We start from the raw sequence: 20,102 nt of genomic DNA on the forward strand, positions 1-20,102 counted from the left end.
GCACTGGTTTGGTTTTTTTCCTTCCCTCCCTTGAAACAGATCAAATATCTGCAGAGTAATGTAGCAGCGTGTGCCAGATAGGACATGGCACTCAAAGAACAGTTAATTAATTGAATACTATTTTTAAAGGATTGCCCATCCCCACACTTGGCCCAGGGAATTGCTTAGCCATTTCCTAATTTCAAGTACACTTACCAGTGCTATTCTAGAAGACTACTTACAAACAGTATTTAAGACACACGTGGTTGCCTTTTCCCTGTACTTTATTGGTTCAGAGCATAACTGTTTTACAAAGTCATTGCATTTCAGGTGCGGAAGCTCAGAAGCAGTATTCGGCAGCATTAGACATTAATCTCATGGACAGAACTTGCTCAGGCTTCTTGGAAAAACGCCATCCTTTATTTAGAATACTGTCCTGGTTTCGGCTGGGATAGAGTTAATACATACCAGAGATACATACCAGAGCTAGTTAGTTGCTATGTTGCCTGGGGGGGGAAAAAAAGAAAAAGTAAAGTAACACTAAGGATTTGCAAACAGCCTTGAAAATAAATTAAACATTCCATTTTTCTTTAAAAAAAAAGCATTATTGACATAATTTGCACTTCATTTGTAATTGGGTAAGTAAAGACTGCACTTTTCTTTAGAGATTAGCACATTGCCAGTAGTCCAACAAAAGTATGCATGTGGATGAAATAGCACTGAAAGTGTCACAAATTGTGAATGTACATAGTTGAGAAAGGTGCGCTCAGCAGTTCTGGAGCCTACCATTTTCTGTCCCAGAGACAAGTGTGTTCACAGTAGCATCATCTCTTTATGCTGTTCCGCAAAGGTGTTAAACCAAGTCAGAAAGGTTAGTGAGCACAATTGTAACGTTTCCCTGAGAAATCAAAAAACATTTTGAAACAAGCCTATCAATCCGATAGACCACTGCCTAACACAATGCCTTGGGATACCAGTCGTAGCTGTGTATCATGGACACTCCTTTGGAGTGGTGGCATAAGCAGAAAAAGTCACAACTGCAATAAGTCATCTCAATCATCTACTCAAGGAAGGTATTTAAGACTAAACAGGGTGAAATTCTCAACACTTAGTGAAATGTTTACAGAACTCTTGTTCACTTTGAAGTCAGTACAACATATTCAGTAGTAGAGTTCCAAGTTACACACACATTCCACAATTCATTAAACATGTTAATTCCTCAGACGAGGAAAATGCTTGTATCCTGCTCAAAACTTACAACTTCATTTCGCAAACGGAAGGAACAATATGTACTGAATATGTGCTCAGAGGAATTTATGTAACATTTTTTCACACCAGAAGCTTAGTGCTGATGTGCTCTGCTGAAGACAGTAAAAAATTTTTGAAGCAACTACAAAACATCCTAGAGAACTAAAAATTCTCTTCAGTATGTTTTGCATTCCATTCCATGCCCTTTCTTTAAACCTCTAGATGGCAAGAATAACATTATGCAACATAAAAACTTCATTTATGTATCTCTTGAAGATTAGAATCTTTCTAAAGAAAAATGATTTTGAAATCCTACGTTATATTGATGACTTCGGTATAGTTCAAGAATTCTAGAGAGCTGCTAGTCAACAAAATTGGAAAAAGAACCATTTAGGAAAAAGGCAATTTACCAGATAATAAAAGCTGGATATGTTCTACACGTGTACCAACAACTTGCCTCTGGTCTACAAGTGTGCACTACTTGTGTAGTAATTGCTAGTCTGCAACCAAAAATAGATCCAGGAACTGTAATAAATCACCATTTTTAAGCAGTGTAAGTATGCCCACTATTTCCTTTTAACAAATGGAGAATGCAAATGTATTTAAAATGTTATTGGGATGCAGATGCATGCCACTAACTTCTGTGAGAACTGAAGGAAGGACTTGCAGAAAGGATTTTAGGACTGCTGAGCATCTAGAACCAGTTCAGATCAAAGGGATCTGCAAGATAATGTTTAAACAGCTGGTCCTAAAGCAGCAAACTTGTCTGCCAGAAGCAGTCTGAAAAAAAAAAAACCACCCACAACAAAACAAACCAAAACCAACAAATAATAAGGTGTAGCAAGAATGTAACTCTAGCTTTCTGTTGCTTAAGGTAAAGAGACAATACATCCTTTCAGCTAAATACAGTTTATTAGATGAACATGTAAAAAGCACAAACTTTAGAAGCTACTTGTCATCCACGCGTTTCCTATTCATTCCTTAGGGTGCCCACTTGGGTGTCTCAACTATTAATCTGCTTTTGTCTTGGGGAGACAAAACCATTCTTTCCTCAGGTTTGCTAATTTTCATACCAATTGTGAGTTACTGCCAAACCACAATAATTTGAAAGTCCAGAACTATCGCTAATGCAATAGCCAACAAATATTTATGTCAAATCCCTCAATATTCAGTGCTGAAGGAAGCTGGACAAACAATATTTGCTATATTAATTCATGATATTTGTGCCTCAGGTTACTTAAGAGTCATACCTTTCACATAACTGATTTAAAACAACAACCACCAAAAAGAAAACGTTAACAGCTTGAGTAGATAATTCTTAATCCAATTGGAGACTGTCTCATGTTATCTTTACTGGCATTGCTCAGAAGTTACCTTGGAAGGGTATTTCATGACACTAAATGTCTGGAAAAATGGTTGCTTATGAAGCTGAAGGTCATTGAAATAATATACTTAGATTTAAGCAGTCACTACAGGAAGAGAGGATATTTCAGGAGAAATGTAAAGAACAGCCAAGTTTAGGAACAAGCAAAGCCATACAAAAACCCTTCTGGTTTGCCACTGAAGTTAAGCAAAGCTTTACAGGTGCAACTCAGCTGGACACCTTTCCACGACAGATGTATCAAAAATAGAGTGGAAATGCCAACTGTATAAAAACTATGTGGAATATTTCATACAAAATACTCCAAATACTTTTCATTATGTAACTTTTATTTGAGACACACATTGTTGTAAAAAAGTTCACATGGAATAATAAAACCATTGGAGTGTGAAGTTTTTTTTAGGGGTTGGGTTTGGGTTTTTTTGTCTATACACATCAATACACAATTAATGATTAGGTTTACAAGTTAACCACATGACAAGTTCACTTTGATCTGCAGGAGCTTTTCACATTACACCTTTATACCAGAGATAAAATGTGCTTAAACACACACAGTAGAACACTTCTATTTCAAAATTAAGCATTTTCTCAAGGACTATACTTTTTATTCTGAATTTAGTAGCTATATAGCATTAAAATAACTGTAATTGAAGTTTTATTTGCAAAAGTGTTCGTAAGGCCATAGGAATGCACTAAAATACTTAAATTCACCAGAAACAAGAAAAATCAATGGAAATCCTGCTTTTGTGGAAGAAAGAAATACAAGTTTTATTTATAAGAATGAGAATGGCATAAGCAGTTCAGTGAATGGAGGAGAAGAGAGACCTATTATCACCTACAGACCAATCTGTAAGAAGTTTAACATTGCAAAATTTCTGTTACATTAATAGATAACCAAATAACAGATGCATTTTCACAAATAACACATTTATGCATTTTACAAATTATTCATGTACTTTCAAATCATTATCCATTCACAATATTTTAATGTGATATGTATATTTAAGACTCCTTTATTCACTTGTGAAAATGATCCACTTAATTCACTTGACTTAGCAGACTAGTATGGGAAAGGTACTTGCAATGGGAAATACTTTCTGTAAAAAGAACTACAAGTCTGAAAAGTCAATTAGCATTTTTGAGACTGTCCCCAAATAGAAAAGGGAGCTGCGTTAAGTTTCATGAGTGGTTTAAGCTTTAGCAATAATAGAACTTCCAGACAGTGAGTAAATCAAATATTCTGTATACACTCAACAAAAACTTCTTGTGCATGTTTTGCTGAGCACAGACTGAAAGCTAAAATTGCAAAGCACTGAGACCAGTCTGGTTTTTGTTTGGCTTTTTTTTTTTTTTAAACCATTTAGAAAGATATTGGTCAAGATATAGTGCACAGACATGGGGCTGAGGGAAGATTTCATAAAACTCCACAGCATAAGCAGCATTTTTGTTTTATCAAAATCCACCAAAAAATGTCTGCCTTTCCTGAAAGGTTAACGGCAATTTCTGGAACAAAACAGAAATACATTTGCTGCTTAATGAATAATAATTATATGACTTTCATTCTAATGGACATTAGAATACTAACTAGTTGACTGAGGTATAGTTAAGAGTCCTTCAAAATTTAGATTATATAGTCTTGAGCAAAGTAGCAACAGAGACTGCACGAAACAATCATAGTGATATTACAAAAGCCTGTAGTACCCAGCATCTGATGCGTAGGCAGAACATACCATTTATCACCACCTGCTTGTCTAAAGGAAAACATAGCTAAAAAAATTCCCAGTAAAACATACAGCTGATTTGCACGCTAAGATACAGCACATTTTTCAATGTCTGACAAGGCAGACTGTACACAGAAAGAGGTCTATACTGACCAAAAGTTAGCACACCAATAAAGTGCAGCCACTCAGCCATTTAATACTGCTGGAGAAGAAGGGTCGGGGCAAAACAACAAAGAAAGAGAGAGAAATCAGCATTTTACCTTATCCATAAGACCACATGAAATTAGAATTCTTCAGTTTCAGCAGGGGACAACAAAATTGCATTAAATTCTTCTACAAATAGAAAAAGATGAACTTTACATGAACATTAAGCAAAGTGAAATATTTACTGCATTATTTTATCATGCATAAAGTGGATTTCCTATGGTCTTACCTCACATTTATGTACAGTTTAGCACAGCTAAATGTAAGAAAATAGCAAGTTTTTTTTCTTCCCCCCCCATACAGAGCAGATACCCCAATTCGCTGCTGCTTCAAGAAGCACTTCATAGACTCTACTACTTACAGGCTCTTTCAAAGAGAAGTTCATGGAGACTAATATTGAATGAACATTTAACCACACAGCAAAGACAGGAAAAACAACACAAAGCATTCTGTAAACAGTGCCAAACACAGAACATGTCAGTTTTGGTTTGCAGACAACCCCTGAGATAAAAATCAAAGTATTACGACACCAAATAAGTCAGAGGTAAATTACTGAAAATAAACAACATTCATAATTGGTGTCACAACACTTTCTGTATAGAAGCACTTTTTTTAACCATACAGAAAACATAACTGCTTTAGCCTGTCCAAGAAAAACATCAAGGGTAGACAACAGAGCAGTTAGGGTTGCTTTTTCACTAAACCTTTTTGCCATGAAGATTTTTCTGTTTTAGTGCAGCAACAGCAGTTTATGAGATTAACCATCTAGTTACAATAGCTATTTCTATTAAACTACGTGTGGGGACAGGTTGATAACCACTTAAAACTTTATGGAACCAGCTACTAATGTTAAACCTTTTAAAATCAAAAGTCTTTAAATCTAACACTATTGGCCTGTTCACTTTCAAGATATTTACAACAGACCCAGAGATGACAAATTCAGTACCTGACACCACAAAATGAAGCGGTTATCTGTGGTAACAACCAACTCACTGTTTACAACTCTAGACAACGTAGTGAAGCAAAAGCAAGCACATCAGACATTAACTTTGACAATGACAGAATGCACCTATCCCCTAATAACAAACATGCTGGACACAAACTTTTAGTTAAAGCTTACAATGGTCCAAGTTTGGCACATCAACAGAACTAAAGCACCTGTTTTAATTGCTCATTGAGGAAATCTTCCAGAAGACAATAAAAAAGTAGTAGAACAAAGACTAGGTTATACAATGCTCAGTTGAGTAAAAAAGGCAACTACGTTTCAACTCTGCTTCTAACAGTCTAGGTCACTGTACCAGTTTTTGATGAAAAAATAACTTAACTGCTTGAGCAGACCAAAGAGGGCTGCACACATTCAGCATTAACTGCATAACTAATAGTACATTATAGCCCTAATGTGACCGTTTCCTTAGTGCCAGAACTTGATAAACTTTAGCAACTGCATAGGACGCTAGTTTTTGGACACCTCTGTTGTCAAGGGTCGATGCTTACAGACATTAATGAACTAGCCTTCGAATTCCAGTAGAAATGGAAGTCACCTTTAGAAGCAGTCATTTCTGAACAAACGAGTCCACAAAGAGGTTACTCAAAACTCATGCATTCAGCTTCCACAAGCCACTTAAGTGATAGTGATGAGGCCAATTTGTGATGATGATTTCAACTCCAGAGTGTACTTCCTCATCAGAAACAAAAAAAGGTGCAGACAGTTCGAGCTAACAAAGGGAAGTTAAGTGAGGAAAGACACTGTGTTTATTCAAATAACTGAAAGGTGCATCTGTGAATCAGACAGTGACTGGCAATTCAGAACACAACATTGCTAAGTCTGGTAAAGAGAGAAAAGCAACATACTACATTCAGAATAGAAGCCATAGCTTCTGCATGAACAGATTTGTGCATCTAAGAGACAAAACCCATACAAATTGTTAAATGCCAATTGTTACAGTAATTCTCATCACTAGAGTGTCAACATCCATACTGCAGTCATGGCCACAAGTATACAGCATAGAAAATAAATGGAAGTGAGACTTAATTTTTCCCCTGGCTCTTCTGCTTGAAAATAATTTTGTTTAAAAAGAGAAAGAAAAACCTGCACAAATCTGTTAAGAATCTTACTTACAAGTCAAACTGTGCAAATACAAATGTAAGATTGTGCTGTAACAGGCAGTAAGAGGCCAATATGGATGTGCAAAGTTAAAAGAAACATAGCAGCTTTTGCAACAGGCAATAAAACAGAAAGTAAAAAAGGAAAACAAGTTAACTCTTGCATTTGTGTCTCCACTTCATAGCTTCCATATCTGAGAAAGAAGAGCCTGACAGGTCAATAGGCTTAGTGAGCAAAATCCACTTGGTATTTTGTGTATCGCAGTCTACGTTCAATGGAGCTCTCAGCAGCAGCTTGGTGGTATTATTTCTGAGGCTTTGTGACCCTGTGCTTTCAAAGAAGCAGAAAAGGTTCTAAGTGTGCTGCAGTCTATCATTAGAAGTTCATCAAAGTAGCGTGCATCGAAAGAAGCTGCTCTTCTTAGATCGATTTTCTGTTATTTTTACTGGCCCACCTGCCCCTGATGAACTGTTGTCATTCTGAAAGAGAAAAGAGCATCAACATCATAAAACGCAGAAAAAAATAAGTCTAACTTTCCTAGTTTCCCTCCCTACTTCCCCCCGCCTTGCAAAGCAATAACCAGAGCAGAGGTTTGTTGCAACTCGAGCTCCTCAATTATCCAGCCTGTTAATCACTCAATAAAACTGCCTATTTTAAAAAGAAACATTTATCCAGCAATCCAGGTCTCAAGCAGTAGCTGAAGGAGTGACTACCTAATTTGACATTTAATAAAGCAAGGATCACACCGTTACATTTCAAAAGAACACATCAGTTTCAGGCTGCCCAATGTTAATGTTCATGCAAAATAAAGAACAATTACTCACTGATGTGTAATAAAGTACGATAAAGCACTGTTTGCTCAAATTTGATCCAGCATTCACTGTAATCCCCAGGAGTTTTTTGGTAGGGCTACTACGCAGCCAATTATTATGGCAGTCATTTCAATGTATCTATTTTGTATGCCAATTGGAAATACAAACCATTTTTCTGTTCAGCTTTGTCATAATGTCCCGTGCAAGTGTGAAAAACGCCTGGTGAGGAGCAGAAATTAAAAAAGAGTTAATCACAAGACACATTAAAGACAAGACAGATTTGGAGTAGCCAGACACATTCACAATACAGTATTCTGTAGGCCACTGCTAGCACTTTGAGTTGCAAGGCACTCTATGTACAATAGCTGTTGACTTAACACTGCAATAAGCATGCTTTAGAAGAAAAAAAACTATTTATTTTTAGTCTTCATCCCTCCAATCTTTGAAGCAAGTGAACAGACTTTCCCATCGCATATCTCTTGGAAAAAAAAAAAAAAAAAAAAACCACCACAAAAAATCCCTCAAACCTGCTGAAGAGAAGGCTGCATACACTAATACTTTTTTTTTGGCCAAACTGTACTGTGTATCGCAACTATAAACCCACAGAGAGGTCTGAGGATGGCACGTCTGGGAATTCACATTAAGGTTAGCTTGCTTTCTGTCCTCCAAAAGTTTTGCTCCGGGACTATCTATAATGTTATTTATGCGTCCAACATCCCTATTAAAAAAAAAAAAAAAAAAAGAGACTGGCAAATCTCAGCATCTTACGACTTCGATGTATGAAGGAGCAAAGAAACTTCTATAGCAGAAAAATTCTGCAATTCTCCAGAAGCAGGCAAAAGCAAGATTTTAGGCTATCTGGAGATATCAACAATCCAAGGACAGTTGCAGAATGTAAAAAACTGTAAACATTTCCCCTCTCATTGTGTTTGGAATATATCCAAAGACAGACACTCATTTAATGCAAATAAATCACAACAAATAAAATAAATTAATTCACTTCTGATCACAAGAATATAAAAATTGTGTCATTTCCCACAAGTTAAGCATTTGGTGGAAAGAAGACTAAATCGTTACTTGCTGAATGCCTATACCAGCTGCATTTTTTAATGCTTTCTTCACTATTCATGTGACAATTTAAAAAAATATTCAGATAGCCAAGTCGTTTGGAGTAAGCACAAACTAATGTTGTACATTTAAGGACCTACAGGAGTTAAAATGAAATTGCAGGGCATGTCATGAAAGAGCAAGTCAACCATCTGGAGGAACTAATGAAAAAGATAGGTACTTTTTATTAGGAGACTATTGCTATCCACCATTGGTATTAGCTGCTAATGTTCACACTTCCATTGTTTGCTGTAAGAATCATAATGACACTGTGAAAATCAGGTCAAGCATTATTCCACATGCAGCACAAAGTAAGTCCATTCTAACTATACTGTATAACAATCATCCTGCAATGAGAAAAAAATGCTTGGCTGGCACGGCATCAGTCATGTTATTTTAAAGTAACAATCTCTTTAGTTTCTAGTTAATTTGTTAGCTGCATGATCCGAATTAAGTACGTGTTTGGAGGACTTTTAAAAGGCATCCCATCAATACACATGGAAAGGCTTTTAGATGATTAGGTACAGGAACAACATTTAAGAACAAGTCTGCCTTATCTGAATGAATGAATCTTAATGTAACTGCCTTTTGATATAATATTATTTTCTTGTCCACACTTTTCATAGTTAAGATCCTACCCCCACCCTCCCTGAGATGACAAGAGTGATTCATGGTAAGACAGACTGGAGTCGAGCCACTCTTCCTTCCAATTCTATTTCCTTATGCTCTCATAAATAGGGATCTTGTGGTTTTAGCACAAAATTTTTTTGCAGGAAAACAGATTGCGAGTCTATAGAGTATTATAAGCCTCCCTCCTCCTCTAACATCAGCTTATGACAGTTTATCTTGATGTTCCAGGTTAACATACAAATCTTCAGTCTCATCTGCACAGCACATATTTAGTAGTAACCTGAAGGCTCCTTGACACAGTAGCATGTTACTCTGAAAGTAAAGAATCTTGAATTCAATTTCCTGCACAAAGAATTGTTCTAAATTACACCTATTCTCTGTCCAAAAGCACTTGCAATTTAAGTAGCAAGGCACAGAAGTCTAAAGCAACTGGTTGCTACAATAATAGTAAGCCACTCTGTTAACATCCATTTAAAAAACAATTCCAGACATTACCAGAAATGCTGGATTTTACAGTAGCTCGCTAAATATAACAAGATTGGTGACCCAGGAGCACAGTTGGGACTTCAGGTCCCAGATCAGGTCAAAAAGCCCAGATGATCATGAAACATGCCTCCGTAGTAGTAGTTCAAGAAACACACCTAAGCGTAACAGCCATCTCTTACCTCTTCCACATTTATGCTGGATTTTGCACTTGTCTCCAAAAATTTGATTCCATAATCAATTGCTAACTGGAAAAGAGGTTAAAGTTTTTCAGTGTTTTCGAAGTTCCTTTGTAAAAGGAATGTTTCACATAGGTTCATAATAGAACAGATGCTGTATGCTGCAGCAGGCTTTAAAAACAAAACCAAACAAGCTTCATTTCTGCTTTTCTCTTGCAAAAACGTTAAAGTTACTGGACAATTAGACAAAATATTAGAACAGGCCATACCCTCATGTAAATTCAAAACCAACAAAGAGATTAATTGCTCACAAAAAGACTTATTTAGGGCCTAAAAGAACATCAAGATAGAATCTTCATTGATATGGATTTATGGACCAGATAACTACAGACAATCATCCCATAAGTTGTGTTACTAGCAACTACACTACTTTAGCTGTGTACATGATAGATTATATAGTATTCTTACCTGCTTGCCAACTAATTACTTAAGCTTTAAGAACAGCACTTATGACAAGAGTAAGTAACCACCATGGTGAATTGAGTACAACATGCTAGAACTGTATACAAAGCTTTATACTGAGATTTAGAATACTTTATGCTACAACAAAGGTCAACATTCTTTACAGGATCTTCCCTTCAAGACAACAGTACCATTAAGTTTATTCAAACTTGAAGACAGTCAAGTGCTATTTAAAAACAAAAAACCCAAACCTGGCATCCTATAGTATATTAAAGTTACTGAAACAAGAGGTTTGAGGCCCATTATCTCTTATATGCCTAAAACATGCCAAATACCTAGCAGCTGAAATCCTAAGAAAAGTAGCCTTACAAATAAGGTAAGTCACCAAAGCTTACCTTCTCCCCTTTTTCTTTTGAGACTTGTCTTTTTTCATTCATATCACATTTGTTACCCAGGATCATTCTTTCTACATCTGAAGAGGCATGCTGAAAGAAGAAAAAGTAATCTCTCAGAAACAAAGTGCACCGTTATTTAAAAGAAATTTATGTCAAACTCATCCACAAATGAATATTTTATTTTTAAAAAGTTATCTAATGTGAAGGCATTACTGAGAAAGAGACTGACTTTTGAAACAGGCAATTTAATATTTAAATATTAAGATAGGTTGGAATAAATACTCCTAGATAAAATTTGCCTGAGTATTATTACAGATCAAACACAGTACCATGAGCTCTATACCAGGTTGCACACATGCACAGGCATTTGGCTATTCTGGAAATGTAACGGTACACACTTCAAAGTGGTGCATGGGCATCTGGGGTATTTAGTTGGAGTATCATTATATAATACGTTTGCATTTTTAAAATAGATTATTAATAAAAGACTTCTTAAGTGGTAATCACTCCAGCAAGAGCACTTCAACAAGAGAACAGAACTTTTCTAGCCCAGTCACTATTGGATCAAATTGGTCACTAATGCAGGAACTTTGCTTAAGACCCAAAGAACAACACTAAAAGACGACCATGGATTTTATGTTTAAGGAAAAAAAGCCAGTAAGATTCTGTTACCTAACTACAGCTTCACTAAAATTAAGGTTTCTCCTCTAACTTCATAATGACCGATCCCCACTCGACAGCATGTCCCATTAAATAATTTACAATAAGTTAGCAGGAAGGAAGCTTACCCAAGACCACATGAAAAGGTCAAAAATCTCTAATTGGACAAACACACAACACCGTAACAACTGAAATTAGACAGATCTGTCATCATCTCAGTGAAAGGTAGACTCGCTAAGATATCGCTCCTTCCCATCCCATCGCTTCCTTAGACACATCCAAAAGCAAAAAGGAACCATAAAAGTCATATAGTAAGAGCAGTTTTGAAACACTTTATGCTTACTTTTTAAACTTTTCGACCTTCTATCCCTATATTCTCCCCATTAATAACCACTGTTGCATTCACTGCACAGTCTAACTTAGCCATATATGTTGACTACTATAATGAAAGTAATTACTTGATTATTATTTGTCCCAGGGAAATCATAAGAGGGAACGAGTAAGAAGTACTTTCTAAAGCACCTACCTCCTCTATGTTTCTTATCCAGTTTTTTATGTTGTCAAAAGACTTTTCATTTGTGATGTCATACACCAGCATAATTCCCTAAATAAAATTAAGAAAATCTAGTTAGATGAACTAGGACTATTGGTTGACTTTTGATGTATGCTGTTGGTTTGATTATACTTGCAAGAAATTCAACATACGACTTATACACCTATAATCCTTTCTCAAAGCATTATGCCATTGCTGAGAATTTACCCAAAATATTACTATATAACATCTTTTGCCACTGTTACAGGTCAAACACACCACCTATATGAAGTTTTAAATAATTAGCCTATAGTCAGGAAAAATTTAGAAATTCTACTACAACAGCAACCAGGACTCTATTGTTAAAGTCAAGTTTAGAAGCAGCAGCTTTAAGCAGCCAAAGACGACAAACCTGTGAGATCCAATCTGCTGGGGCCAGTAGATACTTAGAGCAAAGCTGACAACAGGTGCTCTCCCAGCAGCTTTAACTCTTTCAGCCAGTTATGTACGTATACTCGCATGGGCTCTCAACAGTTAGCAAAGCATGGCAAACCACACAACAGCTGCATTAAGGACAGATTGCCAGGTTCACCTCCATTCCTTATTGCCTTTCCAATCATTCCTCGTAGGACAAAGAAAAGGCTGTGGCCATGGACTGGGAGGTGGGGAGAAGACCATGTCACTGCCAAAACCTTTTTAAGTACTAGAAAGCTCTAACACAGAGCCACAACCATTACTATTTCTCCCCATCTGTGTTCCGTAACAGACCCACAGCCAGCCTATGAATGGAACAGATCTGTTCATACAAAGCGCTAACATGGAGTAGCAGCATAGCTAGTAATCAGCAAGTTGAAATTGACAGTGTCCCAACATAAAGTATCTCAAATCATAGCATTAAGAACGATTACAAGCAGTTGTACCACAAAGAGCGCAGGCTCTAAGTCAGTTATTTGACTTCAAGTCATTCTTAATGGAGGAAAAATTAACAGTAGCTTTTGTAGGTGGTTGTATTTCTAGCCCAGATTTTGCATTCTCTACTGGCTGAAGGAAAAGCAATTCAGTGAAATACACTTTCAATATTAAAATCATTCATTACCTGTTTTTCAAACATTTCAGATGTTTAAAGGGGTTGATTGCATTAAAAAAACCTGCCTGATTAAAACTTGGCAACTTAGCTTCTTATTATAATGTGCAGAAATTTTAATTCTATTAAAAAACACAACAGGGCTTGAAGTTCCGTCATAAAAACAGGACTAGACAAAGCACCAGCAGGTTTAAAAAACAAACAAACAAACAAACAAAACCCCACCAAAAAAAACCCCAACCAAACCACAAATTTTATTCCCCGCATCTCAAGCCACAATTATCCAATCCTCCAGTTGAAGACTTACATGATATTACCTTAAGAACAGCAAACCAGTTACACTAGTTGTGCCTAATATTTTTGAAGTGAGAGCACTCACCATGGCTCCTCTGTAGTAAGCTGTTGTGATTGTGCGGAATCTCTCCTGGCCTGCTGTATCCCTAAAATTCAGTGAAAACAAGTATTTGTTGGAGGTGATCTTTACACTGTTCTGTACTTAGAGATGTCTTTTTAAAGGGAGTAACAATGTATTGATACTCACTCATTAAGAAAAAATACCATTTAGAAGCTGTTTGCACAAGTTTCTTCAGCCCTCAACATCTTCCTCACTCCCAAGCTATCCTACTTAAATCAGTGGTTATAGCAGCACCATAAATATGGCACAAAAGCATTTAAATTTTCATGCAAGCAATACAACTCAGCACTACACAGCCTTCCCTAGAATAATTAAAAAAGGCAGCTCTGATGCATCCGAGCCCTGCATTAAATAAAAATTAAAACATGCAGCAGTAATATATTTTAGGATAGTGCATTTTCACATACAGTTAGCTATCGAAATCAGCCACTATACCTTAGTGTGCTGATATTTTATCCTAGATGACTTCAAAGCAGTATCTGTCTGTGAGTGAACAAGAGGACCAAAGTGTTTGGCTACTAGTCACACCTAGGGGGAGCTGAACCCCAAAGGCCTGACAAAACCCAGCTTTTTGACTTAATTTACAGACAGAAAATTTGTACCAATCACTTCCCGCACTTCACTTCCTTAGTCACAAGAATTCTGGCTCGCATGCAAGTATCACAACTATCTTTTCTAGAACTTGAGAAATCAGCAAGAGCCCTACATTCACCAGTAGCATCTAAAGAGTTTGATATGTGTAATAACGCTACTCCAAAAATACTCATTTGCTGCTATCAGGAGGCTTAGTCTCTACTAACCCACCATGCAAGGAATGGGAGCATTATCACTCACCTGTGCCTCTACAAGTACAACTAGGCATCAAAGTATCAGAGGAGATTACATTTTATTAGGTCACATATTTTAGTTTACAGCTATGGAGTTAATACTTCTCTTCCACATGGAAAAGCTAAAAGCACATGTAAGAGGACAGTTTTGATAAAATGGGAAGTTGCTGTAACATTTGCATGTGAACAGGCTATTTCCTGTGCTACCGAAGCAGAACCACTCCAAGAGCAAGCTAGAAGAAAGCATAAACCTTATGGAAAGTCAATGAATAAAAGGTATGAAACTTCTGGTACACCCAGGCTCAAAAGCTATGAAGCATTCCTGCTCAAAGATTAATTCAATACTCACTGAAAACTTAAATTACTTTGGAATACTTACCATATTTGTAGCTTGATTTTCTTTCCATCTAATTCTATTGTTCTGATCTTAAAGTCGATTCCTGCCAGAGAAAGAGATACTCTAAGTTTTGCAATAAATGAAAAGGAAGTGTTTGGTTTGTTTTTGACAATTTGGTAAGAGCAAACTTAGGCAAAAGAATTATTCTGAAGTTGTCATTTCTTCCAAACACTAGGAAGTGCTGAGGATGCACAAAGGTTTTCAACTGCATCCAACATGTCAAGGATAAATTATTCTGCACAACAAAAACAGACCAAACTCAGACTCACTACTAGAGTTAGTCAAGATTATGAGAGGAAGATTTAATCTCAAAATTCTTCCAATTTACACCAATAAGGTCACTAGTTTGAATGTATATTTTTCTCAACTTTTGACTAGCCCCTTCAGTTCAAGTCAATTCCCTAGAACCTCTGCTGGCTCTGAGGAAAAAATACATACTATGACCCCTCAGTTCCTTTTCAAAACTGGCATCTACTTTTGAAAACTGATGTTTAATGCAATCTAATCAGACATCACAGTAAATGGTAAAGCATTACAGCAGATAAAAGCTATACAGATAGTTACTGAAGGTGGCTGAAGTAGATCACGCGTGGGACTCTTTCAAGATCACCAGTTTAGGAGTAACTTAGATTTTCTAGGAAACTCCAAAAGGTATCAAGAAAACGCTTCTCTCCTTTCCCCCCCGTTACACTTCCACATAGTACCCATCAGTTCCGAGATTGATTTTGAAGACATATTTTAAGCCATGGGTGGGAAAAAAACCATTTAATTCAGAAAGGCTTAATAATGTCTTTTAAGGTTTAGAGGGATCAAATGGATCTATGAATCAGAGCCAAGATTTCCAAACAGACTAGCCTTCACGCTGGACTATAACTTTTGCGTCTCTAACCTATACTATAACATAGCTCAAATTGAGATTGCTCAAGTCCTACTACATGATTGCCAGATTTTTGAATCCCAGGACAGCCATCCCCATATACCCCCCCAATTAATCTGTTTTGTAACTAATGGCCCATTTTTTCTTCACTGAATCTTAAATAGTTACTTGATATTTAGTCATAGTTTGTAAAAGATCGGGGGAGGCGGGGTAGGTTATTTTATTTATTTAATGTCTTCCTTCTTCAGATGTAATTTAAGTGACAATTATCAAGAGTATCTTAATTGGGAAAATGCTGTTTCTAGCTTTAAGAGTTCATCCACCACTTAAACAGAACACTACGGGATTTTTTTAATATACTACAGTAGCATTTGAATATGAAATATGGACATTCATTAACTATTTGAATTCCATTCTTCTTGCATGTGATATTAATATTTTAATATACTGACAATACCAAGTTTCAGCCACTTAATTTTGATGTGCTATGGATACGTAGTTTAGTCCATTAGTCAGAATACAAATTATGAGCAGAAATATCACTTCAGCATTTTTAACAGCATATGAAATTAATTGCATTAATTTAAAATGCTATGACTACTGCTACAATTGCCATTTCCCAAGATTCACTAGTAGATTTACAGGCAAAAAGATACTTTCATTAATTCCCATTCTTCTAAAAATGACGTAAGAATGATGTGTACTTTAAAAAAATCCTTATTATATGTAACAGAAGTTTGGCAAGTGTTTCCATCTTACATTTGACAGGATTTGTGTCTCTCATTGTAAAGATTTTTCTCCCAATGAGGTGCAACACCTGCTGAAATCACACGTAACTGTATTGAGGTCTGAAAACAAATGACCTTTGCTCTGAATAGATTTTCTTTTGGCCTCAAAGGTTATAAAGCACAAATACAGATTTTTCTGGAAAGGGTATTGTATCATGGACACCAGCAAATTAAATCAGTTTTAAAAGCTCCTTCGTGTCTAGGCCTGAAGTCTTAGAATTAAGTATAACAACTACTGGGAAAACTAGGTTCAGACACTACTGTGGTTTAAAGATAATTCTGTATGTACTGTCAACTACTGAAGCTAAGACACATCAGCATAAACAGTGAAAGACTCCTGTAGGGATGGTCTTCTGAGAAAGCAAGCTTACACTGCAGTTACATATCTATGTGCACCAATCCATGCCTTGCACAGACTGGTTTCTTGTGGTTAGTCATTTCCCTCGCAGCACCAAAATTATTTATACAACCATTCCTTTGATCACTCCTAAAACTCAGGATCTGCACAAAAAATATCTTCTCGGACCTTAAGATTTCTAGTAGGAACTTCACCCAAATTCTCAAATAAAGATGAACTTCAAAGGTAAAAGAAGAATATAAAGGGGAAGGCCATAAATATCTCTCTTATGATACCAAGAAGTTTAACAAATGCAACTGCAACTTTTTAGAGGCTAAAATGAACTAGAAACTGGTGTTTCTTTTGCTCTTTCACTTCAGTAACAGGAAGTGGTGAGCTGCAAACATTTGTAGAGCAAGCCTGGTGACATGTGCTGCCACTTCCTGCCAAGTACACTTGCATGGGTAAGTACGAGCAACTTTTTGGTTACAGTTAAATTTAAATTACGCCATGTAAAACACTCCAATGACTATAGCATTTCAAAAGTAATTATTGACAGAAAGTTTCCTTTATCTGTGAATTCTTATTTTGCACAGTCACACACTGGGATACAAAAGTCTGAAAAGATACTCGGGTCTAATAAGGAAGAGTCATTCACGAATCAGGAAGTTTGATTGCAAAGGATCACACAGCTTTAAAATGCAATGTGCAATGCTCTCTCCAGTAGGGAGAAAAAGCCCAGAAACATTTGGATGTCCATCTGAAGTTAAGTTTTAGAAGCTTTTAGAAAACACAGACCCAGATTAATTCTTAGAATGCAAAGGCTAACAGGATAGTTATTTTTAACTGCTAAAGCAGAGTTGCCGCACAAAAGTCTGACACAGTGGTGTCCACCTAGCAAGTCAGTACATATTAGATATGGATACAAGAGCATCTGTTGCAGGAATCACAAACTTGCAGTCTGCAAGGATGACGTCCAAGTTGAGACCTGAACTGTGCATTGGCTAGGACTAAGTGCTTGCATTTCCCCTGCAGCATGGGGTAAAAGTAGCTGAGGGCTTATTGTTCTTCAAAATCCTTTTCAGATCCTTGCTAACTATAGGCCAGGGATGCATCCTCTCTCCTCACTTTACTGAGGATATTTTCTCCCATAGCTTCCAACAAAACTCTGTCAAAGAATACACTGAGCAGAGAAATCTGCACATTAAGAAAAAGTCGGTGTCATTAGTGCCACATAAACACTTACACAAAAAAACATGAAAGCTGGATGTTGCCGTGTTTACCTTGTATCGCTACGCAAAGCTAATAAAATCTACCAGCTAGGGTATACCATTGTCCAACAGCACGTATCCAAGTATCAGAGGCCAGGGAGACTGGCCTCACATAGGCCTCTTTTGGTTTAAGCCAAGAAGTCACGTTCATTTCATATACTGAAAGCTCTTCTACCACTACTTCTTCTTCCACCACTCCACTCCCTAGTTACACGTTCCTTCTTATTCCAGCCGACCTAGGCAGATTTTAATTAAGCTGTAATGCAATCATTTTAAAGAGACATTGGGAAATGTTCCAAAGAGCTGCATTACGATACTAAATATACAGGACTGCCCAGCAGTACATACTGAGAGGTTCCTTTTCCAGCTTTAGTACCAATGGTTTTCTACTACGATCCTTAACAAAACTAGTCTGACACAATTCTTACAGGAATGTAAGGACAAACTGAGCAAAGACGCTGAAACAGTTCACTTTGCTACTTTAGTTTTTAGAACAGTAGCTTACTCTCAAGGCATCACTGTTACTCTTTTGTTCTCCCCTCATCCGTGACTTTAACCCTGTAATCGTCAGAGCTAGTATCTCAGGTTTTTCAGTGCTACAGAATCAGTTTCAGCTAGCTCTCCACTACAACTTTTCCCTACACAGTATCACTGTTTGGTCTTACAGATTGTCTTGTTTCTTCTTTTAAACAAAATTACTGTTGCAGAAAATGCTACAGCCCAAAGAAACCAAACCAAAATATTCTGACTGGAGCAAGTAAACTGTTAAAACAGCACCAGCAAATACTTCCTGAAGTTAAAAGTCTCTCTGGTCTTCGGTCTGCTTAGCAAGAAGGTACTAGAAGGGCCATGTTCTTGAATAATACAAGTAGTGAAAGACAGACAGAAAAGAAACACATGCAAATTAATGTAAAAAAAACCCCAAAACGAACAAAACTTAGTAGCCACTGGCAAGTAAATATTAGAACTCTTAATATTTACCTGTATTACACAGTTAACCAGTACTTTAAGTTAATTTTTCATGTGGCTCAACATTAGTTTGCAGCAGCTGGACCCCACATGTGAGAAAGCTGTATGATCAGATGACAATTCCTGTTGATTTTAACTCAAGTTGTTTTAATACGTTTCCCATTTCACTAAGTTCATAGAGTCTGTATATTAATAACATTTTTCTGGTGCAGCTTTAGCAAGAAATCAGCCAGGAAATCAATCCCTTTCAAGATGCAAATAAATGTCAATTCTCTGATAGCGTACACTAGCCTGTATATCTACCACAGTAGAGTATTTCTCCATCTCTGGCAAAGCAATACTTTATTTAAAAAAAAAAAAAAAAAGTACTCAATGTACTAGCATTTTAAATGGTTTAGTTGTTTTTTGTTTTGTTTTGTTTTTTTAAATATACAAGCCAAGGGAATTTTAAAAAGTGATTAAACACCAAAAATTGGCAAAGAAGCTGTGAAAAAAATTAATACTTGATTTGCTTGCTAGAAAGAGTCTCATTTTAGACCCATCTATCAAAGAACGTAAAAGATGCACCACAGCATCAGATCAAACTAAAAATTAAGAGATCTGTTTTGCATGATCTGCACATAATAAAAACCCCACCCTATTAAGGAAGTTCTCTTCCTACTTATCTAAATCTTACCTTACTCTTCTGAAGTAAGAACGGAAGAAGTAAGATTAAATGGAAATAAAAGAATTTTCCAATGGGATTCCCTGATAACCAGAAACTTTGTGGCACTTATCACCATTGGACATAGATCACAATAAAAAAGAATGCATTGCAAGATGGGGAAAGGAGTCAAGGTACAAAGTCTCGTTACCCTTTTGAGCAATACAGCATCAGAACAACTGGAATTTATGCATCAACTTTCAACCTGGGCTTGCTCCAACTTCACAGCATTGGTCCTTCCTATCCTACTGTGTTTATATGTGGGGTTGTGGGGGTTTTGATTTTTTTTCAATGGGCAGAGCTGGAGAGGGAGAAAATTTTGCAACTTCTTTACTGCAAGACACAACACACAAGAGTCTTCAAGATATACAAAAGGAAAGGAAAACATTTTCCTGCAGTCACTCAGAGTTAAGCCTGACTTAAAAGCAACTTAGAAATGAGCAAGCAAATTTGTAACCTACCTTCAAAAAAAGGAAGTGAGAAGAGGCACATGACTGAAAATCAATATGCTTCACCTTCAGTTTCTTGAATTCTGCT

At 36.6% G+C, this 20,102-nt stretch overlaps 1 protein-coding gene across 3 annotated transcripts in view; it reads right to left on the reverse strand.

The window, feature by feature from the left end:
* Nucleotides 1-256: 256 nt before the first annotated feature.
* RAB8B (RAB8B, member RAS oncogene family) overlaps nt 257-20,102 on the reverse strand; it is a 31,389-nt gene continuing 11,543 nt past the window's right edge. Inside the window, exons 2-9 of one of the 3 annotated variants that reach the window (XR_007767094.1) lie at nt 14,603-14,663; nt 13,361-13,421; nt 11,892-11,969; nt 10,706-10,795; nt 9,852-9,917; nt 7,618-7,668; nt 4,590-7,116; nt 257-485 (exon numbers count right to left, since the gene is read on the reverse strand). Coding sequence is in view for 2 of the 3 variants with exons in the window: in XM_050903373.1 (XP_050759330.1) it covers nt 7,024-7,116; nt 7,618-7,668; nt 9,852-9,917; nt 10,706-10,795; nt 11,892-11,969; nt 13,361-13,421; nt 14,603-14,663; nt 20,027-20,057 (531 nt within the window). In the remaining variant the exon portion in view is untranslated. Of the gene's footprint in view, nt 486-2,571; nt 7,117-7,617; nt 7,669-9,851; nt 9,918-10,705; nt 10,796-11,891; nt 11,970-13,360; nt 13,422-14,602; nt 14,664-20,026; nt 20,084-20,102 lie in introns of those variants that run through there. The other 2 variants (XM_050903373.1, XM_050903372.1) reach the window with 2 other exon arrangements.

Source organism: Gymnogyps californianus, chromosome 11 (assembly GCF_018139145.2).
Source record: "Gymnogyps californianus isolate 813 chromosome 11, ASM1813914v2, whole genome shotgun sequence".
Lineage (NCBI taxonomy): Eukaryota > Metazoa > Chordata > Aves > Accipitriformes > Cathartidae > Gymnogyps > Gymnogyps californianus.